We start from the raw sequence: 14,723 nt of genomic DNA, 5'->3' as shown, positions 1-14,723 counted from the left end.
GCACCTGTTTTCTCTAAGTCAACATTTAAATCTGCCACCATGTCCTGTCAGCAACATCTTCAAAACATATCTATTCCTCGATCTCTTCTTATCTTCTCCACTCTTATCCACTTGCCCAACTTGTCAGGACCTGTTACTGGCTTGTTGTGAAAGCTTCCCCTAACTAATTTGCTTGCTTCTCACCCTTTACTCTGTTTATTCTCAAATGGAAGCCAGAATGATCCTGTTACGTGAACTCAAATCATGTCACTTATCAACAACCTTCAGTGGCTTCCCAATCACAGTCTGAGTTAAATCTAAAGCTATCAAAATGCTCTTCCTATGTGACGCAATACTTCTGATTTTGATCTCATTAACTCAGCTCCTAAGTATTGGTTTCTTGTTTACTGTTCAGAAAGACCAGTCATACTCGCAATGCAAGGCCATAACAGTTATTATTTCTTCTGCCTAAAAAACTCTTCCCCACCCAAGATACCTGTAAATGCTTGCTTCCTCACATACATCTGATTTTTATTCAAATAGCATCTTGGTGAAAACTACCCAAGCCATACTTTTCAAATTGCAACTCCATTTCCATCCCCATGCCTTCATTTGCTATTCTGTCTCTATTTTAATAATTTTATATACTCATATTTTTATGTTTCTTGTTCCTCACCTCTCACTATATCCCAAACACCTAAAACAGTGCTTGGTATATGGATCCTCCATAAATATTTGCCAGGATGTTGTTGAAGAATTGTAATGAGGAAATAGAACATGAAAAGGCTTGTCCAAAGACACAAAGCTAGGGCACAATGCCTAGTACAGTGTCCATTCTTTCTTCCTATTTATTCTTCCAAATGCATCGGATTGTCAGGAGAGTGGAATTTGTAGAAATAAAAGAGAAACTAAACTTTAGCCAAATTGCAATACAAATCCACATCCTCTTCCTCTTACTATATCTTGCATGTTAGCATTTCAAGATCAGTCTTTGCTCAAAAAACAGCCGCAATTTAATCATTTGTGTTTAATTTTTCCTGTTAATAAAATACTGAGATTTCTTTTGAAAGCATCTCTTTCATTAATAGCACCAGCATCTAAGAGGCACAGAGTTATATGTTTGCTAGGTATAGTGCTGGTGCCTCTAATCTTCATAAAATGTACAAGTTGAATACTATCATTTCTGCTTTATATGTAAGAAAGCAGATATAGAGAAAAGTTAAGTTGTTTTGGTCAACTTGAGGGATCATAAAATTCATATCAGGTAGAACATGCCATCTTCTTTGACTAGGCAGATCTACCGTAGGCTTTTTCTGCTCTAACTCTTTATTCCGGGCTACTGATGCCATTTTGGGGGGGGGGGCGGTAAACATGCCTTATGATGTGTTTCAACTGTTCACAAGCATGAGTCATGTGACTAAGCAGTAATGAAGTGAACTTCCGTAAGCCGTAAGAGAATAAAAGTTGCACAAACTTCTAATCTTGCAATTATGATTCACCCGAGATACGAATTAATCAAATAGCAAAGATCATCTTCTACTTTCTCATTTTCTTGCCAGAAACCAAAAAAGCTGTCTACATGTTCACAGAAAACTTGATTAAATACAAGTAATTCTCCTTATCCCTAGACATTACATACCACTTATTTATCAAAAAAGTACTGTATTTTAAAAATGTATTTAAAAAATCTTACAACATAATCTTTTAATCTGTCATGCAGCACACACCATGAAATGATGTGAGGCTGATAATATAATTTGTAAGAACCTAATACATATTACCTGTTATCACCTATATCATCTAAAACATGCTATTCCCTGCAGTTCTTGTTCAGCCACTAGTCTACAGAGCACAGAGATACCAGCACCATCCTTACAAATGCACAAAGCACAAGACAATATATTAGAGAAACTGGCTCTAAGTCTTAGCTGTCCCAGTTACTGACTGTGAAAGTTTGGACACTCCTGTAGTCTCTTTCTATTTTTTCAGCTGTGAAAGGGGGTTAATAACAATATACTTTTGCGAGTTATTCTGAGGTCCAAGTGAGAAAATACTTTTTAAATTTTAGAGAAGTCTGTGACTATAAAAGATTATTACATCACCTCTGGGTGCCTTTGGGAAATTCTTTTGGGATCTTCATTTATTAGAACTCCTTGGTGCCTCAGGCCCAGGGACTTGGCTCCACAGGAGAAGGTATTCCAACAGATGACCAGCACAGCATGAGAGCATAATAAGCGCTAGCAAAACAAGAGCAAAGTACTCCTAAAAGAAATTACCTCCTTCCACCTGAAGTACTGGTGGGATAGCCTAGTAACAATCTTATTGTTTTCTAATCGCAGAGCATGGTCAGAAAATACAGTTTATGAAAGAAATAGAACACAGGAAACATGCTATTGGGGCCCTTGAGTATAGCACAAAAAGAAGAAGAAATCCAACCAAAAAATGAAGGTAGACCACTTTTACAATAGGAGCTGTCAGCTTACTGATGAGCCTGTCCTTGGTGATTCCACCTCAATTCTGGTTGCCATTCATTCTGGAATCAAATCATTACTTATTTACTGCTTTGTCCCCAAAGACTGTGTGTGTGTGTGGTCATGCTGCCATGGCTAGATTTCTGGCTCTTTATGAATAAGTACCTTCTTGCCCCTTTACTGCTATGTACTTCACTAAGGCTAGAACCACATAAACCATACAGGGATTCGCAGTACATATGGGGATTATGAATGGTCTGCTCTGTGAAGGATTATCTTGTTTGCTCAGGGCAGGCTGCCCTGAATATCAGTTATTTATAAGTCGGCTAGTCTTATGCATCAATTTAATAATCAATAAAAGTTTATTAGTACTTGTCTATTGGTATATACTTCACTTTTTTTTCCAGATTCAAAACATATTAAACTTCCCAGCCAATTAGATCTTTCCTATATGCTACTGTAACTTTATTCTCACCAAAGAAAAGTGCTACATCACTTTAGGCACATTCTACAGATAGAAAACTGAGGCTTAGGGAGGAAGAACTTGCTGGCTAATAGACAATTATCAGGGAGTCAAGCGCATCACTATTCTCAGGTATAGCGCATTTATCAATATACCACAGTTCCAGCTGCCTTTAAATAAAAGATGAAATAAAGGGCATTTAAGGTGGTTCTTCTAATAAGCCAGGATACTTCTCCATATAGGTGCCTGCCAGGGATTGGCCTAATTTGGAAAGTTCTAGTCTGTTAAGCAGAAGCACCAAAGGGTTCCCTTCAATCTAAAACTGGAAATACCATCTCTTTGGTCCAACAAAGAGCTTCCATGGATAGACAACATATTGTCTGTTCCCTTGCAAAGAGGCTGAGTTATTCAAGAAACTTTCAAAACAACAGATTAAAGGAAACAGAATCCTCAGAGGACTGGAAATGCGTAATAGTATTGCTAAAAAAAAAAAAATCAAAAAATATTAGTGGTGTCTTTGAAAGAAAGCCTCAAGTTCATGAAATTGGAAAACTTCTTTGAAAAAAAATACTACCTTTAACTTCCAATAAGATCACAACTTTTAACCAAGGAACAAAGGTAAACATTAAAGGTTGGAAATGGTATGATACAGTATCTTATACCTAATAAAAATCATGCTTACTATTAAGATGAAAGTTTCCTCATGGCACAACTGCTGTCTTAGAGTCCCTGTGAATCTAGCTTTTAACAAAGTTAAATCACCTCCATATCTATTACAAGATGTAAAGTTTGCCTCATTATTCCTTTACCTGATACATTAAAAAGTGCCAGGAAAAATTCTTCAAATATACTACAGGTATATCTTTGAAAGAAAGCATGTTTTCTGTTATATCTGGAGTCACCGCCTATTACAATTCTCCAAATTTCCTTTAAAAAATGAATACTACTGCCGGGCGCGGTGGCTTAAGCCTGTAATCTCAGCACTTTGGGAGGCCGAGGCGGGTGGATCACGAGGTCAAGAGCTCGAGACCATCCTGGTCAACACGGTGAAACCCCTTCTCTACTAAAAATACAAAACATTAGCTGGGCATGGTGGCGCATGACTGTAATCCCAGCTACTCAGGAGGTTGAGGCAGGAGAATTGCCTGAACCCAGGAGGCGGAGGTTGCGGTGAGCCGAGATCGCCATTGCACTCCAGCCTGGGTAACAAGAGTGAAACTCCGTCTCAAAAAAAAAGAATACTAAGTCATGCAATATCTTCAGTTTCTAACTACAACTTGCTTGGTTTTAAGGGCTCACCTAGCACTAATTTCAGCATTGATGAGTTATCATCATATATATTGAAAAAACACAAACAATTTGAATTTCAAGGGGACCCTTAACGTGATGTTCGTTAACAGTATTAAAAATATTATTTTAACTATCACCTTAGTTTTTTCTTATTTTTTAAAATGTAGTTACTGATTTTATCACTGTGTAAAAATTTTAAAATGTACAGAGAAACAAGGTAAATGTGTGATGATATTTGAAAAGGGTTTTCTAAAGTGCTATGAAAACAATTGTTTTAACTTCAATACTCTTGTTTGTAAAAAGTAAGAAATGAATGCCATTTTACCTTATTTAAACTTTTATTTGAAACATTTTCACTGGAACCCTTACTTGCTTTGGGGAATAGAAATATATACATCGCTAAGACAGGAGGATTTGGGAATAACCAGGAAAAGAGGTAGATGGGGACCTTTGTAAGAAGGTTATGTCTAGAGGATGACTGTGATGGTTTCTCAGGATTCTTGCTTTTAGAAAAGTGCACCTCCACCCCCAGACACCAGGCTGGAAATGAGATTGGCAGATAAATCTAGAACTATCTTATCTGCCATCTTCTACTCTTCCAGAGGGAAGAAGTGAACGGCTCTATGTAAAGCAGTATGTATATCCAAGGTGAAAGGTCAAGATTTCACCTAGTCCTATGGTTCTCCATCTAGGGGTGAATTTTGCCACCCACTCCAGAATACATTCAGCAATGTTTGGAGATGTTTGCGATTATCACTACTAGAGAAGAGAAGTTACTACAGGCATCTTTTGGGAAGAGCCAAAGAAGTTCTTAAACTTCCTACAACAAGCTCCCTATGGGAAAGAATTATCCAAACTAGGCTAGACCGAACCAGCTGAAAGAAGCAAACCCAGTTTTCCTAGGAAAGATATTAAACTGTCCTGAGAAGCTCTCACTATAGTCTACAAGTTTCTCTTTCCACCATTTCCTAGACTAGTGTTTTTACAAGTGTGAGACAATAATCATCTGCAACCAGGAACATTTAGGAATCTCAATTCCTGATCCCTTCTCAGAGCCACGTTTCAGAACTGTGGATTTCAGGAATCTCCATTTTGATTGGCTATGTGATTCATTTACAGAGTAAAATGTTACAATCACTATTTCACTTCTTTTGAGGTCATTCCTTTCTGTATTTTCAACTATCCCCTCTCTGTGATTCCTCTAGGACTCCCAATGACAAAAGAATGCAATCTTGATGACAGCGGAGACCTTGGCTGGGTTGCTCACTGCTGTTATGTCCAGCACCTTGCTTGGGGTAGACATGATGTAAGAAGAATAAGAGGGCATCAACATTATCCAAAAGACGATATAGTCTTTTGTGAGGAGAGAAGGTAACAAAAAATACGTACTCATTTGTTAGTACGCCCACATTCTGGACCCTGTGCTAAATGTATGGTGCACATCAATACCATTAATCCTAATAATAACTCAATGAAGTAGATACTAGTATCATTCTCAATTTACAGCTGAGAAAATGGGGCTCAGAGAGGTAAGGCAACTTGCCCAGGTCATACAGCCAGCTTTGTTCCACTTAATGGAGGGCGTACACTTGTAAGAACTGCTACCGAAGCCTACCTCTTCCCAGTGCTTTTCAGATTCCTCATAAGAGGGGGTTCATTGCGTTACTCAAAGCCTTCATTGGCAGCTTCTCTCTGCCAGTATAACTCAGCAAAGGAAGGCTACTGGGAAAGCCCTCCACCTCCCAGAAAAGCTGGCATCCTGTAGACAAGAGTCACCTATCTTAATTCCCTCAAAAACATAGAAAGAAGCCTTTTTAAACTATTTGCAGAACAACTAAATTTGACTTTCAAGTTTCAAAAAAACTACAAAGAATAGGTTTTTATTTCCATTCTCCAAATTCTTGCTTACTTCGAATCGAATCTTATCAGGGTAATTTCGTCTTTATTCTTAACATCCTGTCTTGGTTGCTTATCTGATATTCATTTGCTCTTCTCTTTATTTGGCATCTAAATTTTAATCAGGGCAGGAATGTGCCTATCTAAAACATTGTGTTTACCAGTCTGTCTTGCAGCAAGCCATACACACATGGAGATGAAAGTGGAAATTGGAGAAGGGAAGAGGGGTGGATTCTTCTAGGAACCCTATATTATATTAGGTACTAATATAGCACCTGGTTTAACCCTCTCACCTCTTCATTTTACATGAAAAATGGAAAGATGGAACACTAGCAGTTATCTTGGGTCAAAAGATGAACTTGAAAATAGATGGGCCATATAGTTAGGAGGTGTCAAAGTCATTGATGATTCTGTGTTTATTCTACTGTCCCTGAACTACAGACAGACCTATTCCATGTGAAATAGAAATAACTCTCTATTTTATCATTGTTTTTTACATGTTTTAATTTAGATTCAACTGCAAATGATAAGTCTATATACAAATTTTTAATACTAATAGTGGGCATTAAAAATTTAGTAGACAAAAATATTTCATATTTTAGTACTTTAAAAATATTTCACATTTAAATATAATTATTTAACAATTTACATGTCATAACCTTTGCATAAGGGGGCATATGAAACCAACTATGTTACTTTTAAATTTATTTTCACAATAAATTACTAATTTGATCCATTCAGCTTTTTGGAAAAAAAAAATCTGTAGCTTTCCATGGCATCTTTTTTAAAAATCAGGTTAAATTATTAAAAAGCGTTCATATAATATATAAGAAAATTCAACAGAGTAAATAATAAAGAAATTAAGTTAACTAGAAAAATAACTGCATTTAATTATTTGATTTTTGGCTCCACATCTTAGGTAAACAATGCATTTGAAATCTAGCATTTGAAGTCAGGTGCTTTCGAGTAGAAATAAATGAATGAAAGTATGAATGACTGACAGACTTCAGAATCAATTATTAGGATTTTTTTGGGTCTGATAATTCACTACAGTGGAGGAAGGGATGGTAAAGAAGCTAATGTGTTAGGCATGGATTATGTGTTCATTATGCAGGGAACCAGGGAAAAAAATGAACATTTAAACATCTTCCCTAGTATAAGTAGCTTACAGACTAGTTGAGAGAAATATAATGACCTTAAAGTGTCATACATGAAGTGACAGAGAATACACCATGCTGTTGGAGAATATCAAAGAAGTCTTCCCGAAGCACTACCGTGTACCAGGCACTGACTTTGTGACCTTCAGGAAGTTAACTGAAATCCTCTGAACCTCATGATTCTAATATTTTCAATGGGGATGATAGCGTCGCCTCCAGAACACAACTGAAAAAACATTTATTTCATGGTGCATTTTAAATGCTTCATACAATGCCTGGCATACACTAATCCTTTAGTATATTAATATATCTTAATATAATTGTTGATATTTTGGTATTTACCATGGGAATCTGTCCCTCTGAGTAGCTATCACTATCCTAATAAAAAGCAAAAGTCCATGGAGATTAAGCATGTTACTAAAAGTTTCATCAATTATAAAGGACAGCGTTGGTTTCCTAATTCACACCTAATAGCAATATGTTTCTTACAATTTTAACATTATTTAAGAGAGTATAGTATTCTCTAACTTATTCTTCAGATATACAACAATCAAACCACATAGCTGTCGCTGTGCTGTGCTTGGCATTTATTTAGGTAAATGAGTAGGCCTTGAGGTAAATAATTTTGCCTGGAATATCTTTTTAGAACCACCCAAGTTTGTATTTGCTTTAGTTAGTGTAAGAAGGGCAATGACAGAGCCACAGATCATTGGCAAGAAATATCTGGAAGAACTAAAAATATATTTTTTTACCGTAAGAGATATCTATATATACAATCTTTAGGTCAACATTAATTTGTTCAGTTAATGGCAGGCACTGCTTCCTACCAGTCCGCTGATTCTAGACAGTGACCTTATCTATACCAAGAGAAGACAGTGAAATTAACCGTACAAAACAAATAAAAATAGGGTTCCCCCTATTTTTTGACTTCCAAACAAAGCTATTCACAAATTTAAAAAATACAGAAGATTCTGGTGATCTGGAAATGAAATGCTGTATGCAAAGCAACTAGGGGGATAAATTAGAATAAATCCTTGTTGCTGTGAACGGAGGCTCACTTTATTCTTGACCAGGGCTCATTTTCATGTCTCAGTAAAATGTAACATTCTTTTCTAGTATCTCCTTCTCCTTATGTCTTTTACCACTTCTCTAACTTTCTATACAGATTGATGGGTGTAGGATAACAGCTGTTGTTCATGGGGGAAAAAAAAAACCACAGATAAAGAATTTAGCACATGTAAGTGACTATTGATTTAAACAAATAGTTCTGTAATTAATATTTTCAACACAGACCACATAGGTCATATACTGCATGGGTGTGAAAGCTTGGTTCTTCCAGTTATGATGAGAATGCTAATATACACTTTTTTTTTCCCCCAAGGAAGTTCACTTAATAAAGGAGTCAAATGGCCCTACCAAAGAATACCATCCAAAACAAATGTTACTTACTCTGGGCTGTTGCCCGTATCTCTTATCTCTGCACAACTTGGAAGATGTAGAACCACTTAGCTTCAGTCTTCACTAACAACTCTTTGTATTGTAATATGACAAAGAAAACTGAAGGATGGTCTCTTGGATGTTTACAGTTTCATGTCCCACTTTCAAGGAGATTTAATAGCATCACTGATTATTTACATTTAATAACCATCTGTCTTAGTTATTTCTCATGCTTAACCACAATTTAAGCCAATTTTCTTTAGAATATTCTTATATTGCCCTTAACTCCTATTTTCCCCAAATCTTTTAATAATATGATACTTTATTTTGAAACTGCTTCCAAGAACATAGAAACAGAATGAGTCAATTCTGTTGCCTTGCAGGGATTCTAAAAGGTTGGTGTGAAAATGAATCACCTGGTATGTGTTGGGGAGTGGGATGGGGTAGTTAATTACAGACTCCAAGAACCTACTCCCTACTGTTCCTGATTCGAGAAGTTTATAACATGGCCCAGGATCCTGCATTTTAAGTCTCCCTCAAACCCCTTGCTGAGCTGGCATGGAGATAATGCTGATCATTTTCAATACTACTCATTAAAATCAGCATGGGTCAGAAGAATTTCTTTGATATCCAGCACTAACCTCACATATTTTATTTTTCTCCATCTTTCCATCTCTCTCTGACATTTTCCAGTCCAGTCAGTCTGGAATACTTATATACCCTCAGTGCTATGGATGCTGTTTCTTTTCCGAGATATTCCTCTGTCTCTTTCTTTCCATTTGGAAAACTCCTATTCAGTTATGCATGAAGGCTCAAAAAAAAAATTACTACCTCTTTATCCTTTTCTACAAAAATGGTCATAATATGTATTTCTTTTAAAGTGATTATTATAATCATAGTTACTAGTTCATGTGTTTTCCATGCTAATTCTGTGAATCCCTCCTAAATGGAATAGGGAATATCCCATATTACATAATCAATGAATTTGCTGAATTATAGCTCTGACTGATGCTTTACTTCTAAAATGACCTCTAAAGACACCTAGGAGGAAGAAAGGGGAACAGTGGTCATCCTCATCATTGTTCTGTTCAAACAAACATAATCTTAGTATCCCTCAATTTTTAAATTTTGTTCCACAAAATCTAACCTCTACTTGAACATTTTTCTTTTTCAAAGAAACCAGTGCTAGGAGAGTAGTTCTTGCTTTGTTAAACTGCCTTTGATCATACTACTTCACCATCCCCAAACAGAAAAATTTAGCCTTTGAAAGTGATTTCCTGAGAAAACAAATTCTAGAAGCTAATTCTGATGTCACAATAGAAAATTAGAAGTCATGTCACTGGATGATCTAAAACAGAGTCTTGCTTATTTACTAAGTCCTTAGAATCTAGTAAAAGGGCTATATGACAGAGCCGTTTTATTCGTGGAATTCCAGTCTTTTAGAATGGCCAAGGTAATAACTTGGAAGAGACTTGAATGGCAAGAAATATAAAAACAGTTTTCCCTAAGTGAGGCAAAATACGCACCGCAAATCATCTGTGAATCTACAGCAACAGAGAGGCTTTCAAATGTAAGTGTTCTTTGTCAATGTAAATAAAACATGCCCAAATCAATAACCTATTTCCAAGAGTATATGGGAAGGAGACTTGCATAATGATGTTTAGTTTAACTTAGTGTTAAAACCTTGTCAACACTGACGATTAAAGGGTGGAGAGACTGATGTTATTCTTGCTTAGTGCACAAGGAAACTGTTTGCTTCATAAACTCATCCTAGTTACAAGGATTCTCATTAGCTGGTGGACATTTCCATCACTATCTGACATTTCTAAATCTGTTGTTGATTAACCCCCAAATAATGATCCCTTTCTACTTTTATCACAATACCAGAATATCTCCAGGCTAGAGTCTTCCTCTTTCCTTCCTCTGGCTTTTACGTATTTCTCTTCCATAGTTGTGGCTGTGAGTGGTCGTGTGGAGTTTTATGTAACTGACCAAACTCCTGCCTGATTATATTTTTATAATTACTCAATTCACTCACTTGCTGCCTCCTCAATTCTTCCAAAGACATCTCATCTTGTATAGTCAGCATATAATTTATGGGAAAAGTGTTCAGAAAAAGTATGAGGTTTAACTATAAGCAATAAATTTTGATTTTGAAACACAAGGTATCTTCAGCTCCATTTACAATTCTGGGGTTTTGAAGACCGGGAACACTTCCCTGCCCTTTTTATGTACAATAACACACAAACCTAAACCACTCTGTTCTCAGCTAGCTAAAAGTATCAGCTTTTTATGAGACCCTCCCAGTGCAATCCAGCCCACCCAGACCACAGGGATATTTCTTTTGGCACTTAATGTATTCACTTCTAAGTTGGTACTTGGCACATATATAGACTCCCCAAAGAGGCTGCACATTCCTCAAATTTAGGAGCAAGGCTTTACATTTCTTTTATCCCCCATAGTACATAGTTCCATACTTACCAATTCCCTACTCATCAACACTTCCAAAACCACATAGGATTTCCTGCAATATTACATAGGTAATTTTAAACTTTGAAGTCCCAGTGAGATCAGCTACATCTATTACCTAGTAAACATTTTTTACATCCCCAATAATTAGAATAACACAAAGGTATGGAGTTAAAACATGAATCGGTCTTCCAAAATCAATATGGAGCTTCCTATCATGGATTCTGCCTCTCTTCAGATGTCAATTGATATATAACTTTCTAAGCGGTTTAGATTTAGTCGATTAATCAAATGATATTGTCTATTTAAAACAAATGGCTCAGGCACATCTATCATAAACTAGCACTATATCAGATAGGCAGCACATTTTAAAACCTAATTTAAACAGAATGTTTTTTCTGGATTTAATAATTGGGTGTACAACATAAAAACTATATTTCATCAACTATTCAATCATTTTCCCATAAACCAGTTCTTCAAAAATATATCATAAAACCATAGATTTTTCGAGCATGGATGCATTAGAATATCTCTTTTTGATCATCTACCATCATTTTACAAATGAGAAAAACTGAGGCCCAAGAGATCTAAGTAATTTACTTTGAGTTACCTAACAAGTCAAGCACAGAGATAGAACTAGCATACCAAGCGTTCAGACCCCAAATTAATGCAACTTCCATTCCACTTCACTGTCTCCTTTAGTGCATAATGTATGTATTTTTAAATTAAACTTTTAATACATACACAATGGATTTAAAAAACACTGAACATCACTATAAATGAAACATGCGCATGAAGATAAGTGCATGCACAACGCATTCCATGATAGACTCTCTGAATTTGCACAAGCGCACAACACAACCGTTCTTAACTCACGAAGTTTAAAGATGATTGTGTCCCAAGGGTTTGAAAATATGAGCATTTCTTACCTGGCAGCTGTATGAGGGGTTGATAAAAGACATTAAAAACTTGAGCTATGATTAGACATCAGATTTTTCTAGCACTGAAGGTTTGCTTCTACCTGGGTTTCAGTAGTCTAGTACTTTTAATGGAAGGCAGGTCATAGACTTGAGAGGGATAATCCAACATGTAAGACTGGCATTATTGCCCACATTGCAATATTAGGTTGCCTGCAGGTGATTGTCATCAAAATCTTTCTACTGGCCAGTTATGGCCCTACCTTTTTTTTTAATCAGGCCTGACACCTTTACCATGTAGTCACTTATTAGGTTAGAAAACTTAGGTAATCAAATAACTTCAAAACCCATTCCCTAACCCCAGGGTACAAAAGAGGGCAGTATCAGCTATAGTACTTTTAAATATAAAAGTGTATAACTTTGGGGATCATGGATTTATGCATAACAAAGAAGCTGTTGATGAGACAGACGGACTCTTCATTTTAAACCGAAACCAATCTCCAACACAAATGTTCATCATGGCTAGTTAACTAGGGATGTATATTTTGAAAAACAAAAACAAAAAATAACACCCTCTTTACATATTTTATAATACTCATAATCCATACCAGGATGCTTTCATCCCACCCTATGAAAAAAACAGGGTATCACATTCTGATGGTCAAACACTTCTAAGAACAGCCACCCTCATGCTTTGATATCCCTTAAAGAGTCAACTACCCCCGTGAACTCCCTTTACCCTTTTATACAAAAGCTTGCATCTTGACAGTTTTAATAGGTACCCAGGAAAGAACAGGGAAAGAAGCGGAGAAAAGTGCTCACTCCAGTTGAGTTTTTCTTTCTAAATACTAAGGCATATAAAAGAACTAATCAGTAACATAAATAGAAACCCAAATGAAACAATAGCAGCTTTTCACACCTCTACCAAGAGACACTATACAACAGCATCGGTGTTTATGACGGCAACAACAAAATGGGCAGCAAATCTGGCTGTGACACCTTGAAATGGCTGTGAACTTAAACTTGCAGGAATTGTAACTTTTTTCAAAAAATGAACATTTCAGTCATTGCATTAGAAAGCTTTCATTTGTTAACACCCAAAGCAGTTGTTGATAATCCTCGTGTATCATCCTCATGTACATTTTAACTTCCTCAATTTTAGAAGGACCCACTGATTCTCAGGACAACCATCAGTAAAGGATATTTCATGACCCTGAAATCATCCAAACAAAGAAGAATACATCCTTCTGACTAGCCTTCCTTAGAGAAGCTCACAAAGAGACTACAGAATATATTCATTCCACATATGCCATGACTTTCAGTCCCAATGGGAAGAAAGACTAAGAAATCAAGAAATAAAAATACCATTTTCACTTCTCAAGTTTAGACCACAATTGAAGAATATATCTGTGCTGTGGAATTTCTGACCCACATAAAGAATAAATAGGTCATTTGCCCAAAGTTGGTCTAAATATCAAGAGGCCTTAAGTGGGCACATTTTCATTTCCCTCAAATCCAGTCCCCCCTGCCTTCAGAATTAATGATTACAATGAAAGACATTAGATTAGAAAGTCAAGTTACTCACCATGGAGGAATCACTGCTTCCACTCCCGATCGGAGCTCCCTCAGCACAGGTTGGGAGGTGGGTAGAAAGTTGACTAGCCCTGCCCCCATCTATGACATCACAATCTACCTCATAAAAGGTAGTGAAAGTGCTCTGAACTCCTGTCTGATTTCCGAGAGATACAGAAAAGAGAGAGTGAGAGAGAGAGCAAGAGAAAAATAAAACGTACCCTACTTGGGAAGGGATTAGGGAAGTGGAAGAGGGAATGGATAACTGGGCAAAAGAGCTATATGAAGGAATTAGGTGCTGAAAGAGATATACATTTCTTGACTTTAAGGTGGCTGGCCATTCGGATTTCTTAGTGGCTCTTGAACAGATAAAGGAACCACGTGGGAGGAGAATGAAGATGCACCCTGCCTTGTCAGGCATTGTAAGGGACAACTGTAGTGGGGCGCAAAGGGGGTGAATCCCCTATTTAAAGTGTTGAAGATCACCAAGAGAGAAGGCAAGGGCTGCAGCTCTTAAAGCCTGGAACGGTATGTGGGGATCCCAGATGTCTTTCTTGGATGTTCCATCGCCCTGCTGTGTGACCTTCCTTAATTTATTGGCCTCTGCACATCTAACCTCTGTACATAGTCCTCTACTAAAGGGATACTTACCTCTTTCATTGGGATCACTGAAAGACTAAGACATTTGTTGTTGCTACAATTGCAACTCTTTTGACTCTTCCTTTTAACCCAAGGGTGGACGGCGTGAGGGGCATAATTTAAAAGATAAGCCAATAACCAATGCCCTTTTCTACCTTTAGAATCCTTTCATAAAATTCTTTCAATTTAAAATGTTGCTGAGAATCTTGACTTTTTTGTGTGTATCGAATATAAAATGCAACTAAAAGGAGTCCATTTTCAAAACTGTAGGAAAAAATCAAATGGCAAGTTTTCTGCAAGCATAAAAAAAAATGCACTGCCTCTCTCAGAGATCAAGATACATGACCCAGTGATGCCAACTGATCAAACATTTTTGTCGTGGGCGATTTCTGCTATCATCATAGCTTTACTTACCAAGTCCAGTTTTCATAGA

The 14,723-nt window shown here is 36.8% G+C and overlaps 1 protein-coding gene across 8 annotated transcripts in view; it reads right to left on the bottom strand.

Moving 5' to 3' along the window:
- The window catches only part of CTNNA2 (catenin alpha 2), a 1,139,443-nt gene that overhangs the window by 14,215 nt on the left and 1,110,505 nt on the right, over positions 1-14,723 (bottom strand). For 6 of the 8 annotated variants that reach the window (XM_037741389.1, XM_017536690.1, XM_037741390.1 and 3 more), the window contains one exon: positions 13,665-13,808. The exons of the other annotated variants lie outside the window; for them this stretch is intronic. In XM_037741389.1, coding sequence (XP_037597317.1) covers positions 13,665-13,808 — 144 coding nt within the window. The remainder of the gene's footprint in view (positions 1-13,664; positions 13,809-14,723) is intronic. 8 annotated transcript variants of the gene reach the window in all.

This window comes from Cebus imitator, unplaced genomic scaffold (assembly GCF_001604975.1).
Source record: "Cebus imitator isolate Cc_AM_T3 unplaced genomic scaffold, Cebus_imitator-1.0 Scaffold100, whole genome shotgun sequence".
Classification (NCBI taxonomy): domain Eukaryota; kingdom Metazoa; phylum Chordata; class Mammalia; order Primates; family Cebidae; genus Cebus; species Cebus imitator.
This window is presented reverse-complemented; position numbering and strand designations above follow the sequence as displayed.